This window comes from Mauremys mutica, chromosome 5 (genome assembly GCF_020497125.1).
Source record: "Mauremys mutica isolate MM-2020 ecotype Southern chromosome 5, ASM2049712v1, whole genome shotgun sequence".
Taxonomy (NCBI): Eukaryota; Metazoa; Chordata; order Testudines; family Geoemydidae; genus Mauremys; species Mauremys mutica.
In genome coordinates this window covers 40,295,823-40,313,421 of record NC_059076.1, presented here as the reverse complement: position 1 = coordinate 40,313,421, position 17,599 = coordinate 40,295,823, and the positions used below count along the sequence as shown (strand labels likewise).

Sequence of the window (17,599 nt, the reverse complement as noted above, 5' to 3'; positions counted from 1 at the left end):
ATCTTTGCAGTCATTGTATACAGCAGATTCTAGAAAGTGTTAATCATTGTCACCTAAATGGCATAGTTCACAGAGACCTGAAGGTCAGTATCTGGTGCCCATCAATTGGATAAGAGTTTTTTTTTACTTTGAAAGGGCAGAGGGTGGGTTGGCTGAGATGTTCCCTTGCTTATCCTCCTCACCCTCAAAATGACTAAAAGAATAAATAATGCATGATGCCTCTTTCCAGTTTGCAAGTCTACAGGCCTAACATACATCATGGCAAAAGGGGAAGTAGTTGCTTTAAGATTAAAACCTGTAACCTTCCAAGGTGTTGGACTTATCACACCTAGCTGAATGTGGTTGGTATGATGCATATATTTTGGAAGGGATTTCTTTAATCATTCTGAATGCACCTGGAGTTGCACTTTGGCTGTGATGTATGTCAGCCTGCAGATTTAAACACCACTTCTGTTCTGAGACCATGGGTTGCAGTAGCAGAACAACTGGTCACACATTGCTCCATTAGAGTATGATGAACTCTCAGGCAAGAGATGAAGATTTCCAACTAAATTAAAGCATGAGAAGTTAATAAGTTATCTAAAATACATTACTTACAGTAATTTTACCTTAATGGCTGCTATGATTTCTAATGCAACAGAGAGCTCTCAGGAAGTAAGGGAGGAAAAGGAACAAATGCCACTAAATATTTAACATAACTTTTTTAAAAATGTTATCAACACATTTTCAGTATTTGTTGCATTTTTAAAATACAGTAATCTCCAAAACAGCACATCCATGTTAACAGGACTTCTACATTAAACCAAGTGGAGTCCACGTTGACCTTCCTTCTTCCAAACTCCCTGTACAGATCAAAATGGGTTAAAATAAGGTAAAGCCTTCACATGGCATGGCATTTCTGAGATAGTAGCTGCTCTGTGTGAGTGATGTGTGTACATTTCTGAAGGTTGTGTAAAACATCTTCAGTTGTTTGCTAGTTTTGCACTTTAACCCGGTCTCGCTGAGAGTATACAGACAGTGAGTGTAAGCTTGGAACTAACACACGCCCCCTGGTGTTTGCATGCAGTCATTGCATTCAGCAGATCCTGGAGGCTGTGCTACACTGTCATCAGATGGGAGTAGTCCATCGGGACTTGAAGGTGAGTAATGCTGTTGGAGCAGATCTCACACCACACAGCTCCTACTTACTGTTCAGCTGCAGATGTGCATGTAAAGGCAGAAGAGATGAGCATGTCTTTTTGCATAAACTTGCTTGTAGACTTTACCGAACTGGAATAGCTAACCTAATTGAACAAATTGTTGCTGTTTAATAGAATTTCAATTTAAAAAACAATTACAGATACCAAACTTGTCCAGTGAAATTGTAAATATTTTCCTTTCCCTCCTCAGTGGCAAAAATAGGAGTGAACCTCTAAAATCCTCTCAACCTGCTCAGGGATTGTCATTATCTATACATCTTAGTAACAGAGAACAAAGGGAAAAAGGAGTCATTTTTCAAGTATTAGAGCCCGTAATGTAATTACATAAATAGTATGCCACTCTGTCATCCCAGAGCTGTCTGGAGTGGGTGTGGGGGAGCAGCAGAGCTAACATGAATATGACGTTCAAACCATTTTTAGAAAGAGCTGCCTGTGAAGCATATTAATACATGCAGGCCCCATGTCCTAGTAGTAAATGGCCATCCTGAGATCGCTGCTACTGAGGCCTGCCCTATTCTACTTCCTGTTGTGGCTGATGACTGTGCTGCAGGCCACCTTTGTTTAAAGCTGGAATTGCTGCAGTTTTCTGACCAGAAAGTTCTTGAAGGTTAGAGTTCTTCACAGAGTGGTGTTAGTATTTAGAATAGAATTTTGGGAAAGAAGTTCCCTTTGCTAAGAGGAATATCACCCCGTCTTAACTACATAGATTTCCAAATGACTGGTGATAACTGCTACATCAAATTCCATCTGATGCAAGTTGGAGATGGAACTAAAGAGGTTGAAGTGATCTCTCCCTTTCTGCTCCTGGATGGCTCATAGGGTATTTCTACACTGCAATTAAAAACCCATGGCTGACTTATGCCAGCTAACTCAGGTTCATGGAGCTCGGGCTAAGGGGCTATTTAATTGCAGTGTAGACAATCGGCTGGAGCCCAGGTTCTAGGACCCTGCAAGATGGGATGGTCCCAGAGCTCAGGCTATAGCCCAGCAGCCAAAATGTCTACACTGCAATTAAACAGCCATGCAGCCCAAGCCCTGCGAGCCTGAGTCAGTTCGCACAGGCCAGCTGTGTCTAATTGCAATGTAGAGACCAGGCTCACAGGGCTTGGGCTGCATGGCTGTTTAATTGCAGTGTAGACATTTTGGCTTGGGCTATAGGAAATAAAAAGGTGGTATCTTTATAGCCCAAGGCAGTTGTTTGAGCACACTCTTTCTCTCTGTCTCTGTTTTCTCCATACTGCCAATTCCCTTTCTCTTTGGTCAGGGAATTTTATTATAGGATGGTGGAATTTCCTTTCCAGATTGGGGTTTTCCATCACCAGTGATAGAGCCAGGATTAGAACGTTGTCTTCCCTCTCCTCATCTCTCACCCTAGGAAAGAGCTGTATAGTTACTTTATTTATAGATTTCCTTAATGTTACGCTAGATAAATCTAAGGGGTTGTAATGCAGGAAAACAGGAATGAGAACCTAGAGGATGTGGTGGATTCCAAAAGCACAGACTGCATCCCCCATTTTGCCCTTATGGAGCTACCATATTTCATATTTTGGACAACATTACAATGCCAAGTCTCTGTCCAGTCTACAAATCCTTCTCAGCAGCTGGATAACTCATGTCTCGGTCAGCACCAGCTTTAAATGAAAGGATATGAAATTTGACCAGATGCTTTAAAGATGCCTGATCCCACTCTATATACTGTACAATCCACCATTAAAGAAACTGGAGTGTAGCTATATACACTGAGAGGATAAGGAGTGGTTGATGTACCATTCATAGGTTCATATAAAGTGACATTTTCTTCAGTGATGCATGAAAAAAGAGTTATCCCTTATGTGTAACCCAACTGTGCTCTCTCCACCTCAGCCCACTTGTGGATTTTTTTATTTTGGCAAATCCTGAATGAATTGGAAGCAGTAGAGACACTTTGTTCCTATTACACTTCAGTGCTTAAATTTGAAATAATTTCATTTTCAAGATGAAAACTGAAAATCAGCCCCCTTCGGCCCACATGGAAGTGACACAGAGAAGGGAATACGTAACCGGGCCATATTCAGTTTTCCACAACTCTCTCCACACAAGGATCTGGTGAAACTCCAGCAAGAAAGCCTGGAGAGGCCACTTAGAACTGGAGCGGCAGGCGGCCAGGCAGCTGGGGGAATGGTGAGGGTTTGGAGGTAGCTTTTCCTCAAACCCTGTCCGTATCCTGACAGCATGCTTACAAAATGTCCTTTCCCATTTGGTGTGAGAGGGATGATCTGGCTTCATTTTAGGGAAGTATGCATATATTTCTAGCTCTTTTTTTAATGCAGTTGAGCAGCTAGAAATGAAGACGTGATCTGGCACCATATGACCACCAGGAAGTGCTCCATGGAACACTGTTTGGGAACCTTGGTGTATTGGAATGGGTCTAGAACCCAATCCAGAAAAAAAACTATCTCATAGATATTTAAAATTGCTGGCAGAAACACTTGCTGCCTTCTTTCACATAGTTCACAACACTCTTGCATGTAGAAATTTCAAGATCTAAGTTACATTGGCTCTGGCAATCAGCACCAATGTTTCTCTTGAGAATCTAAGACGATTAACAACCCCCACAAACTCCCCTTGTGAAAAAAATAATCAAGATCAAGCTCCAGATGTATTAAAATCCATACAAAACCTTTCCGAATAAACACGTTTCCACACACAAGCCATAAATTTATCTCTGTTAATTTATTTACAAGTAACTTTTAAAATCATCACTGCTTTTCTACATGCATGACTGCAGCCAAACTTCCTTAGTGCAGAGTGCAACTTTTTGATCCAGACTGATTTGTTAGAATCATGGATGATACACAAGATTATGCTGTAAAATCTCCCAGTTCCTCTCCAGTTATGCACTTACGCATTAGTCATTTGACGTTCATGCATGATAAATATCTAGTGTGTTTCTTGTTATCCTGAACTGGCAGCTGCATGTTCTTTAAGGGCATAGTCCCACACTTCACTGCCTGGAAGGCTGTTGATCTTATCATAGGAGTAAATGTGCTGCTTCTTTTTTTATTGAAACATACTTATTATCTTATGACAATGGTATTTGCTTACAATACTTTAATCTCATTTAATAAGGAGATTACAGATTTCTAATTGTATAAAAAAGTGTGTGGGGGGGGGGCGCGGAGACCATTTCACAATGTGATCCCATTCAAAATAGGGTATGTGCTTGACAAATTAGGACTTCTGTGTGTCAACTGGTAGTGTATGAAATTTCACTGTTGGATTGTTGAAGATCACAAACAAATACGACCATCCATTGCTTTAGTGGCTCCCTCTTTAGCCAGCTGAAGACAAAATGGAGGGGTCTCCCAGGGGTTTAAATAGACTTTCTCTTGTGGGTGGAGACCCCCTCCTCACTCCTATGCAAAGTCCAGCTCCAAGATGGAGTTTAGGAGTCACCTGGGCAAGTCACATGTCCATGCATAACTCAGTTTTTACAGGTAGCATCCATTCATAGATTCTAGGACTGGAAGGGACCTCGAGAGGTCATTGAGTCCAGTCTCCTGCCCTCATGACAGGACCAAATACTTTCTAGACCATCCCAGATAGACATTTATCTAACCTACTCCTAAATATCTCCAGAGATGGAGATTCCACAACCTCCCTAGGTAATTTATTCCAGTATTTAACCACCCTGACAGTTAGGAACTTTTTCCTAATGTCCAACCTAAACCTCCCTTGCTGCAGTTTAAGCCCATTGCTTTTTGTTCTATCCTTAGAGGCTAAGGTAACAAGTTTTCTCCCTCCTCCTTATGACACCCTTTTAGACACCTGAAAACTGCTATCATGTCCCCTCTCAGTCTTCTCTTTTCCAAACTAAACAAACCCAATTCTTTCAGCCTTCCTTCGTAGGTCATGTTCTCAAGACCTTTAATCATTCTTGGTCTCAACCTAAAGTTGATTTTTTGGCGGGGGGGCGGGGGGAGGGAATAGAGAGAAGATGAGAAGTCAAGGAAGTTTCATTTAGCCATTTTTAAATTCAGTGGCTGTGAAAAAATACTTAATACTTTTGATTAAACCTTTTTAGCTACAGCTACCACAAAAATAGCAAGGAAAAAAAGAAAAATAAACCTGTTGGTATAAGTAGCATTTAATTAATAGTTAGTTCTTTGCTAGGTTTTTGATTAATAAAAGTTTTGTGTAACAAGAAAAAAATAAACTTCTCAACAAGATTTTAGAAGAACCTAGTAAGAAGCCATTATTATTTATCATCATCATCATCATCACTGCAATGCCTAAAGGCCCTACCCACATTAGGGTCCTTTTGTGCTAGGCACTGTAAAGACATATACTAAAAGTCAGCCTCCACCCCAAAAGGCTTACAGCCTTAGGCTCTGATCTTGCAAACATTATTAACCTTAAGCATGTGTATAGTTCCACTGAAACCGATGAAGTTGCTCACATGCTTAAAATAAAGCTTGCATTGAAGTGTTGGCAGTATTGGGGCCTCACTTTAAGACAAAATGTAATGATTTGATGCACTATTTTTAACATCCCTGCACAAGAGATGGTTCAGGTAATTAGTGAGATAAATTTGCAGGAGGGAGATTGTAACTAAAGTAAACATAGGGCATGTCCTCTTTTTTAAAGAAAATGTTTTAATAAGAGGGGAGGGGGAAATGTCAGGGGAAGAATATTGGGTCCTACAGATAGTGTCTCAGCTATATTTTTTCTGAACTCTACAATATTCTGCAAATTCTAAAAAAAGTTAACTTTGCTCTAGCAGCCTTATCTTGGCCAAGATTGATGTCCTGTATATTCTAAAGCAGACCCCCAACGCGGTGCCTCTGGGTGCCATGGCGTCTAAGTGTGCCCGCGTACTGGCCGGCAGACGAGCATCCGCTGAAATGCTGCCAACAAGCTGCGTTATCCAGAGGCATTGCCACCGAAATGCCGACGCCTCTGGATGACGCTGCTTGGCGGCGGCATTTCGGCGATGACGCCTGTTGACATTGCCGCTTGTCAGTGGAATTTCAGGGGATGTTCGTCCGCCACCACAATCCTCCATGGCTCATCATCTGGTGCCTGCCAGACGAAAAAGGTTGGGGACCACTGTTCTAAAGGGTGTATTTAACAGCATACACTGACATATTTTAAATTAAACACTATTTTGAATGCTAACTTTTGCATTTCCTTAGCTTCTATTTTAAATATGTAAAGTTAATGTTGCATTTGAATTCACATTAGAAACAAAGCCAAGTACCTTACTTACAAAGTACCTAATCAAAATACTTTAAGCAGTGCAGAAATTTTTCCAGTTTCTTCTGAAACTCATAAGCAATCATTAATAGTGTTCTATCGAAATTAATGATAATTGCCAATAGTAGTAGATATACCTATACAAAAAGAAAAACTCTCTCAGATTCAGTGTACAGCAATTGTTCAAAAACATTTATTTGGTTAAAAATAGTCATTTCTTGCTGTTGCCTAGAATCTAACTTGTAATTGAACGTTATGACAAATAGCAACAATAACAGTAGCTATTATTACTATCTTTGCTGTTGCTATTTCTGGTTACAGACCATGTGTGAGGCACTGTGCAAACACAGAGGGTACAGTCCTCATGCAGAAAAGATTGCACTATATAATCTATTTAATATCCATTCTCTAAATATGTATATAAAATCATGACTCTTACTGTTATTACTATCTGATGCAAAGCACATTTATAATCAGAGGGGTAGCAGGACCAGGACCAGACTTCAAAGAGAAACTGCTGAGCTTCAGTTCATTTGCAAATTTGACACCATCAGCTCAGGATTAAACAAAGACTGTGAATGGCTAGCCAACTACAAAAGCAGTTTCTCCTCCCTTGGTGTTCACACTTCAACTGCTAGAAGAGGGCCTCATCCTTCCTGATTGAACTAACCTCGTTATCTCCAGCCTGATTCTGGTCTGCATATTTATACTTGCCTCTGGAAATTTCCATTACATGCATCTGATGAAGTGGGTATTCACCCACGAAAGTTTATGCTCCAATACATCTGTTAGTCTATTAGGTGCCATAAGAATCTTTGTTGCTTTTTACACATTTATAATGTTGCTGCAGATAATATACTGATCCTGCAAAAATTCTGCATGCAGATCAGACCCAACCTATATTTTTTTCCTACAGCATTTTTGTAGGTAAATTGTGATTGCCAGCTTTGTGTCACAAAGGAAGGTGCAAAACACTTATTTGATCACACAGGTCCCCATAATCTCTTCAGTAGGTCTACACATCTCCTTTAGTCTGGCTGTCGTAGGATTGGGAAGGCTATTTGCATGCCAGGAAGTCTTTTAGAAGCAGGAATGAAATGCATAGGTTTCTGTAATATTCAGGGGGAAATGCATGTTTTTTTCTTCACTCTATAAGATAGGCAATACTGAAAAGTACAAAACTGTAATTGGATACTGTACTGGGAAATGTAAATGCTGAAAAAAGTTACTTACAATGTGTTCTCCCCCCCCCCCCCCCCCCCCCCCCCCCCCCCCCCCCCCCCCCCCCCCCGTCGTCCTCCTCTTTTGCTCTCTCTCTCTCTGAATAAAGCCTGAGAATTTACTGTTAGCTAGCAAATCCAAGGGAGCAGCTGTAAAATTGGCAGACTTCGGATTGGCTATAGAAGTTCAAGGAGAGCAACAGGCTTGGTTTGGTAAGTGAACCTTCTTTTATTTTTTGTTTGTTGTTTGATCTCACATTTCTGCCCATCCTCCCAACCCTTCCTGTTACCCACCCTAATAATAATAATGGACAATCATACATAGTAGAGTTGAATATGTAATGGTTGGCTATTTGGTTTGTACTGTAATTCAGTTTCTACATCTTACTTCACTTTGGGCTTTTTTCTGCACAGTGTTGAGCATCCTGAATTCTTATTACCTCAGCAGAGTCTGGGGAGCTCAGCATCTTGCTTAAAAACTCAGTGGGTAAAATTTTTTAAAGCGCTTATGTGACATAGGAGCCTAAGTCCCGTTTGCAGATGTCACTTAGAGACTAAGAAGCCTAAGTCCCATTGACTTTCAGTAAGAGGCACAAAGATATATTGAAGGGTGGAGTCAAATGTATCCATTATGACTTCAAAAAGAGAAATTTCTTTTTTCAAGTCATCTCCTAAATGCTCCCCCCCCCACTTCCTTAAGAAGGAAGATATACACTGTCAGATTATACCCTCTAGATCATGCATGAAGGGGTCAAGCAGAGCTCTTTACGCACATTCTGAGATCCATGGTAAGGGTAGTAAGTAGACCCAAAGTGTGCAGGGGGGAATAGGATCACCAGGGGTGGGAGACACACATTTTCCCCTTCGCACTTCAGAAAAGATAATACAGCCCCCAGATAACTAATCAATCAGTTCATCCAGGCCTGATTTAAACATCTGCAGATTGCAAATTCATTATTGTCATTACCTGAAGGTCAAAATAAATAAAAGCAAGAAAAAGGGTTTATTCTCAGTTTTTTTTTAAAAATACTAAGGTATGTATGAATATGGTGTTTGTAACTCAACAGATGTCAAGCGTAAGCAAAAATAATTGTGACCCCAAAGGAACAATATAGCAAAATGGTTGTAGCAGATACCCATTCACACGTACAGTAGCTGGAAAACTATGTTTAAAAATTAAATTAAAAAAAACAGAGTTTGCTGTCAAAGCATAAGAATAACAGAACAAAAGCATTGGTTAGCCATGCTGAGTGTCTGAAGAATTGGGTACAGATGTACACATTTGTGCATAACAGCATCCTTATTAACTAGTTCAGTGTTTTAAATCCTGCTCTGTTTTATAGTGGATTTCTATAATCCAGAAGATACAGAGTTGCACTGGAGACCTAAATATTACCACTGCATATAACTGAAAAAGCCAGCACAACAGGACTTGGTCAAAAATAATACAGAATGAAGTTGGTGTGTATTAATGGCGAAAACAGCTGGCAAATCAGGAAAAAATTAATCAGGGTGATCGTTAATCCTGAGATTTTTTTAAATGGTATTTCAGTAATAGGGTGAATTGAGAAGAGTGCTCAGGATTTTGCAGTTCCTGTGGATCTATGTAAAAAAAAATCCTGCAGTTGATCCTATGGAGCTGTGATGCATTTAAAGTAAATGTTCTGGGCTACAAGTAATTCAACAGGGGCCGCCACACAAAACTTGAAGAAGGGTATAATGTAAGAAATTCTGTACATTGTTGCGTAGGTTAGTGAAAAATGAACATTATTATGTAATTTTAAAATGAAACCAATGTGGTAAGTGACCAAGGCCTCTGGTGTGAAAGCAGTAAGAATAGGATAGGCCCAGTATTACTCTTTAATCAAACAGCTCTGTGGTACTGTTGAAATTAGGGAAGGACAAAGTGGTTCTGAAATACAAAAAGAACCAATTCAACCTTCACCCAGTAGTTAAAAACTTCCCCATCTTGTTAAAGGAAGTGTGGGGGAGTTGTAGGGCAGATCACAAGGAGAGGGAAGAGAGTGTGAATGGATTTGTTTTCAAAATATCTTTGGTATGGATTCAGCTGTTAGCAGTGGAATGAGGAAAATAGCATGTTGTAACAAAGCAGTTTTTATTTGTTTTTCTGTTTGGGGATGAAGGGTTCTGTGCCTGTTTTGGAGCCCTAATTTTCTTCCCCCATCCATTTCTAACAATGTTTTAAATCCCCACTTTTTCCACCCACAAAACCCTTGCATAGTATCTAATTTGGGCTTCATTTTCCATTGACTTTCATGGAGTTACTTTTGACTTACACCGCTATGAGTTCAGAGTTAGGCCCTAATCTGCTACTTATACTGGTAAAAGTCCAAAGCCCATGATGCAAGGATGGTTTGTTCAGGTATTTGCAAGGAACATGCATGGATCATGCCTAATTAAATGCAGTGTTGAATATTGGTACATGATGTATGAGTCTTTGGGATAGTTCTGTGAAGAACAGTAACAAGAAGCAGCTCCTTCTCATGCATGTCAAGTGCCATTCTTCCTATGTCTACACTGCAATCGAAAGTGGGGGGATTGATTAAAGCTCAGGTAAGCATACCCATGCCAGCTTTAATTTAGCAAACATGACTAAAAATAGCAGTGAAGCTGCAGCAGCACATGTTTCAGTGTGGGCTAGCAATGCAAATATGTACCCAGGGTTCTGGGCAGGCTTGTACAGCCCATGCTGAAGCCTATGCTGCTGTAGCTTGACTGCATTTTAGGCATGTTAGGTTGATTAAAGCTAGCACAGGTATTCTAGCTAAGCTACAGTCACAGCTTTGGTTTTAGTGTAGATCTACCCATAGCTAGCCCTACAATGAAGAACTTGAACTTGCATACCCTGTATAGTAATAGCATGTTGAACTTTCTCTCTCTCCCCTCTTCCAGTGGAACTTTTGTTATCTGGTGGATTTTCCAGCACTTAGTGACTCACAAATACTACTTATAGCTCTGAACCAATCAGGATCTTTTTCTATGTAACTAGTTCATAGTTTTTCTATGTAACTAGTTTGTAACTATCCTGCAAAATTGTGTGAGGGACAAATTCTCTCCTGGCAGAGTTGCACTGAAGTCAGTGGATTTATGTCAGCGGAGAATATGGTTCAGAATATATTATATCCTGTTTGGAGAATACAGGATACTTTCCTGTTTTGCACATTTGTTAATCAAATAAGCCTCATTTCTGTGTAGCTGTTTGTAAAAAGCTTGGCAACGTTTTCCCAATACACTCCACCCAGTTAGCAGGTGTTTAATCTACTGGAAACCCATCAAGTGGGCTCTGTTGACTCACTTAAGCAAATGACTAATTACCCTACATTAAGGTCCATGGAAAGATCCTGTTAACTCATTGGGAGCTGGATTGAGCCCAAGTTGCACCTTGTCTTAAATTTAGGGTTACCATATTTCAGGTTCCCCAAAAGAGGACACTGCTGTGGAGGGAGGAGGGAGGTATAGTTGGGGGAGTGGGATGCTGGAAAGATTAACAGCTGAGGCTCTAGGCACATAGACACTATTCAGTTAAATGGTCTTCTGGTCTTCGTAGGCCCTTGCATATCTTTTCAATTATAGATGGATAAAAATATGCTACCCAAGTTTGCATAATACAGTAACAGTCACCAAATCAATATTCTAGTCGTTCAGGCAGCCTTATACGCAATAGTACTTCATGACCATTGGCAAACGGGACAGATTCCACTAAAACTGTGTTTTAGAAAAAGTCTGAGATTATTCATCTCTCAGTGTCCCAGCATTCATTCATTCTAGTCATCTATTACTTTCATTCACCTATAACTTTCATTTTTCCATAATGCTTGGCATGTTATAAGAAAAAGGAGGCAATAGATTATATTTGGTGTCTTCCATGCCTCCATTCTGTTTCTCCTAAGAGGAAAACAACATTGTCTAGTATTTAAAGAATGAGGAGGAACTTGTAAATTCCACGAGCCAGATTCACTACAGAGTTTGGGCCATCTTTTACCTGAAACATCCCCGGGGGTGCACAGGTACAGTAGTAGAAAACTGCCACAATGTCAGTTATATCAGAGGTGGCCTGGAAAGGGCCAGCACAGTCTGAAAAATGAAGGACAGTGTTTGGAAACAGGCTGCAGCCTGATTTGATTTCTACTGTGAGCAACTGCCACTATGATGCTCTGGTAGGAGCAATAACTTCTACTCCCCTCACGCATTTTTCAAAGGAGGGCAGTGGTAGTACCACAACCTGACATTGACTGGGATGAATCCCCACATTGGGAGAAGGGGTTTGGACAACATTTTGTAATATACACTGATCTACACTATTTCTAATTCTGGCCCTACCTATTGATTATACATTGATAAAACTTTCCATGTGTGCCAGCGGCATTTTATTCATACAGTATTTTCACTTTTTAAATATGAACATGAGACTGTAGCTTTACTCTTACTGTATTCCGTTTGGACAATAAGTGCACTTGAAATACCACTGAAGTATAAAATATGTGATAACATTTGTAACAAATCTGTGTGGATGTCAGTCTGGTGATCCACAGAATGGATAGATGGTTGAATTAAAGGATCCACAGGAAATGATTTGTGATTCCTAAATGAGCTCTACTGAGATAATTTCTGTAGTTTAGATCTATCTTATGCTATCTCTGATCAGTCTAATAACAAACAACCAGCAAAAATGGTCATACGATCATGTAGGTACACCTCTTTTTTCCCTCTCTGTAACATACTTAGGGGCTAACTACGTCACTTAGGAGCTGGATAAAATAGAAAAGATACTGCATTTCCCGGGAGACAGACGGGAAGATCTAGTAGATATTTTCCCTCTGTAACTTTTGTGATTCTGTGACACTAAATAAATGCACTTGCTTGTCATTGCTGGAGTCCTAAAATAGATATGCTGTAGTACATAAACCATGAGAGTGTCTGCACTGAATCTTTTTGTGAAATCTCCCATTCTTGCTCTATCATCAGTGTAGCTCCACCAGTAGCAACAGTGGGATTGCAGATGTAGGCAAGGGGCCAATGTTATTTTTACTACCATACCTCTACACTGAACATAGTGGTGTCCTGTATACAGCAACACTCCCATTGTCACCTGATGAACTGAGCTACAGGTGTCCGAAAGGTAGGAGATCTTAAAACTAAATATCTAATATAGACACAGTCTGTAGAAGAGGGTGTTATTTAAGAAACCCTTTATTATACTGTATATACAGTTATGGGGAACACAACTGTTCTCATGACTGACTGGCTAACTCTCTCATCATGCTTTCTGACAGGTTTTGCTGGTACACCAGGATATCTTTCGCCAGAGGTGTTACGAAAAGATCCCTATGGGAAGCCAGTGGACATGTGGGCATGTGGTAAGAAACAATTTTAAAGAACTGTATTTAGCCCACTGCATTGTGGTCTGTCAGTTAAGAGCCTCTGTTTAGTGTATTTCAGAGTTAATTTTAAATGTTCCCTCATCTCATATTTACCTTTTCAGTGGTAGTTTATTTGAACAGTAGTTATTATTTGAATGTTACAGTTAAGCAAATGTGCTGTCAGAGCACTCTTGACTCTGTCTACATTACAGTTGTAACCATGTCATAGAACCTAGCAACAGAACATTTTTTCCTTAACATGGTTACAAACACGGTTCCAGTTTGTATTAAAGACTGGGCCTTAATTATATTTCATTACCAAGCTAAATACCAATCTCTCTCCGTAGCCTTAGCCTCCCAGTTAAAACCTTTGAATTGCCCTGAAATCATATCTGTAACCAGGTTAAGGGACAACTATTTTGTAACCTGGTTCTTTAACGGGTACTATTTGTAGCACAGACAGACTGATTGGGCCATATCTGTGAATGCACTTGTGTCTTGTAGTTATCACTAAACCACGGCCGAATAAATGACAGAAAGGCTTGTCTATGGTAGACTCTTTGCTTAAAACTTCCATCATCTTTACCAGCAGTGCATCTCCACTTATGAGAGCACTTACATTAGCAGGCTGGTTTTAATCTCTGTGTTGTCTAAGACTGTTCCGAGTAGGGCTAGAGGATATATCCCTGTCTGTCTCTAGAGCTAACTAGACATTTCCATTGTGGCCCCCATAGTATATAGGCACCATTTCCTGGCACATAGTCTTCCCCTGCACTCCCCATACTTTGTTCCAGAGTGTCGTCATGTGAACTCAACAGCTGCCTCAGAGCATTGTCAGGATGTTTATTTTCCAACATCTGGAAGATTTCTATTCAGCTGTACTACCAAATAAGTCATTTGCCTTATTTGTTTGTACCTGTTTTGTGCAGCCTTGAGGTATGATTCAGTTCATGTTCCCTGGGGCTAGTTTGCATGAATGGCTTAATTAGTGCTACTCTGGACTTCCTGCAGGTGTCATTCTCTATATTCTCCTTGTGGGATACCCTCCTTTCTGGGATGAAGACCAGCACAGACTCTATCAGCAGATCAAGGCTGGTGCTTATGACGTATGTATTATGAGCTACTCTTATAATTGTTTTTAATCACAGCTTTCAATATGATTTTGCTAGACTAAGAAGGGAGTGAAAACTAAGTAGGAATTAGTTCCTAAATATTTCTGTTTTTATCAGCATTTTTATGATCCACTCTTTTTATGTGTGTAAACATCTCTTTGGCCCGTACAATATATAATGTATACCATTACGCAATATATTTCTATCCACCTGTTTAAACAGTACCTATATTTCTACTATTGTGTGCCTTTGCCCACAATCCTACCGCTGTTGCTTTTTAGGGGTGATGTTCAGAGAGCACAAGGTTTCTCTTTAAGCTGCTTATTGTTACTGATTTTACATTTCAATTAGATTAGTTACAGAGTATCACAGCTGTGATCTCAGTTGATTCACTTACAAGTTTGCATGTGTGTGTCTGGCTGGGACAAATGTGAGCAAAAGGAGCCTTACAAATACGAGTACCTCCTACAGTATGTTTTTATCAAATTCCTTTACTGCTCAGAGTCTGGTAGTTACATTAATCTAAAATCCTTTATAAATGATGGTTACTTTTGCCTTGTTCAGATCTTCAGTAATATTTTGAAATTGGCAAAACTTTAAACTCTTCAGCATATCACTGCTACCAACCTAAATTACTTCTTCCTGTGCATTATCTTTCATAAAGTTGTAGCGTGCCTAAACAGGCATAACGGTAGTGTCATAGAGCGCATTTCTGCAAACACTTACGTGGGAATAGTCCCATTGACTCTCAGTGCCCAGCAGTGAGCAGTGGCAGGATTAGACTAGTAGTTCAGAAGTGTTATAGATTTTACAGTACAGTACATTTATTTTAGACACAGTGAAATAAAGTCTATTGGCGCTCAACTGTTAAGCAATTTAAAGACTGAATGACTCAAAAAATTGTAAGGCATACAGAGCTTTCTATCTTTTAAGCCATTCATGTAAGCCTTGTAGTGGAAATGAGATTATGGTCTCAGGCTTGTTCTTGGTGGTCAAGTGCCCATATTGCAGAACATACCATTCCAGTTGGCACTACAGTCACAGCTGAGAAGGCAGTGATTAAATACGTATAGAGACTGGACCATGCTTCCATAATGGTGGTCCCTGCAGAAGAAGGTAGCACTGTCACTCCCCTTTGATACCTGTTCTGTGGATCATCAGTGACTAGAGGGGCTATTAGATTCATAGACTTTAAGGGCAGAAGGGACTATCATGATCATCTAGTCTGACCTCCTGCACATTGCAGGCCAAGGAACCTCAACCACTCACTTCTGCAGTAGACCCCTAACCTCTGGTTGAGTTACTGAAGTCCTCAAATCATGTTTTAAAGACTTCAAGTTATAGAGAATCCACCATTTATACTAGTTTAAACCTGCAAGTGACCCGTGCCCCATGCTGAATTTCCACAAGCTCTAAATTCATTAATTTAAAAAGCGAAAAACACAAGATGTTTATGGCTGTGTTTCAGGAAAGCACTTGAGCACACACTTAGTCCCATTCCAATGGGACTTCAGCACATGCTTAAATGTTTTGCTGATCAGGGATGGGCTTAAGTACCTGATTAAGTGGTTTCATAAATCAGGGGTTAAACATTAAGATGTCATATACACTGTTTAACATTCAAGAAGACAAATGAGTCTATGATATTTGTATTTATTATTTTTATTGCAGTACTGTATTAGGCAGTGTACAAACACACAGAAAGGCACACTTGCTGATCTGAATTTCTTAGCCTACTCTATTCCCCTTGAATTTGTAATTTCATCCTCTAAGTGTCAGTTTGTATCATGTTGTTGTACACATTTCTGTAAATGTTCCACTACAAAATAAGTTGACATCTGCATCAAGCCTGTTAGAAGTCATCAAAACAATAAAGAAGAAAAAACATAATGTTTACAGAAAAATTTGTTTGAAATTGTTTTCTATATAGTAGGCTTCTTTACTCTTCAAATTTTAAGCTCTGCTATCCATTCATGTGACATACTCTGTGTGTGTGTGTGTGTGTGTGTGTGTGTGTGTGTGTGTGTACGCATGTATATATAGAGAGAGAATTACGTATATATTTTTCCTTAAGTTTCCCTCACCAGAGTGGGATACAGTGACTCCTGAAGCCAAAGACCTCATCAATAAAATGCTTACCATCAACCCTGCCAAACGTATCACAGCATCAGAGGCACTGAAGCATCCGTGGATATGTGTAAGTAGTTTCCACTTGCACATCTAAAAATTTTCACATGCGAAATAGTTGATAGCATTCTCCGAAATCTAGTGAACAAATTCAGAAGATTAATGATTATTTTTTTACTTCCTTAGAGCTGTTTCATTGCAATGTAGTTAAATAGAGGAGATAAAACTATAATTATCTAGACTCTGTGAACCTAGAAATAATTACCATAACTGAGGCTCCAGCCTGAGAAACTGCTCCATGCAGGCAGACCCTTGTGCCCAGGCAGATAGAGACTTCACTGGGGCTCTTGAGCAGATACAGACATCCACTTGCACTGAGGAGAATGGAGAATCATGGCCTTTAAGACATCATTATTATGTGCATGCTCAGGGAATATAGTATGGAGCTGTATCAATAAAAATTGTTATATCGTGCTTTGCAACTTCAGAGCAATTAATTCTCAAAACACTGGGAGATAGGTAAATGATACTGCCCCCATTGTGAAGGTAGGGTGAAACACGGAAACAATAAGATAGGGATTTGCCTGAGGATACTCTGCGAGTCACTAACAGAACCACAATCAGAACTGGTGTGTTCCTGGTGCCCCGCTCTGTACTCATTCTAAGTAGGCTGCACTGTCTTCTCTATCGTAGAACAATACAAGTGATAATGAGTTTCAGAGGAAATAAGGAGGATTTGAATATTTCTTTTTTACACATTTTCTGTTCCTGCGCATCACACAGTACTTCTAATGTTAAATAAAATTCCATTTCTTTTTTTAAAATAGAATTTTACAGGACACTACAATTCAGGATACTATTACAGATTTTTTATTTTTATAATTATATATGGCCAAAATGGTTTGTTTTTAGTTAGTCTCTACACGGGTGTAAATCCCACTGATTTAAGTTGGAGTTTTTCATAGGTAAGGACTGAGTACAAACTGAGTCTCCAGTTTTGCATCAGGTTCCATGGGCATGGATCCCTGCACCCAGGCAAAATCTTGGAGACTTCACTGGGGCATTGAGGTTTGCTTGAGTAGATACCAGTGAAGGATAGGAGCTTAAGATTTAAGAATTTGGCCCATGCAGGTTATGATATGCTTGTTCTCCAGTAAATACAACATTACTCATAAATTTGTGTGTATTGAATATTGTTCTTTGCTTCTCCCTCAGCAACGTTCTACCGTGGCCTCTATGATGCACAGGCAGGAGACTGTAGATTGCTTGAAGAAATTCAATGCAAGAAGAAAACTAAAGGTAAGAAAGAAAATTTTCTTCAGGGC

General features: G+C 39.8%; 1 protein-coding gene across 13 annotated transcripts in view; it reads left to right on the top strand.

The window, feature by feature from the left end:
- CAMK2D (calcium/calmodulin dependent protein kinase II delta) overlaps window positions 1-17,599 on the top strand; it is a 278,028-nt gene that overhangs the window by 177,827 nt on the left and 82,602 nt on the right. For 9 of the 13 annotated variants that reach the window (XM_045017923.1, XM_045017924.1, XM_045017922.1 and 6 more), the window contains exons 6-11: window positions 11-83; window positions 7,765-7,867; window positions 12,949-13,032; window positions 14,047-14,141; window positions 16,222-16,344; window positions 17,490-17,573. In XM_045017923.1, the coding sequence (XP_044873858.1) occupies window positions 11-83; window positions 7,765-7,867; window positions 12,949-13,032; window positions 14,047-14,141; window positions 16,222-16,344; window positions 17,490-17,573 (562 nt within the window). Of the gene's footprint in view, window positions 1-10; window positions 84-1,066; window positions 1,140-7,764; window positions 7,868-12,948; window positions 13,033-14,046; window positions 14,142-16,221; window positions 16,345-17,489; window positions 17,574-17,599 lie in introns of those variants that run through there. The other 4 variants (XM_045017932.1, XM_045017933.1, XM_045017934.1 and 1 more) reach the window with 2 other exon arrangements.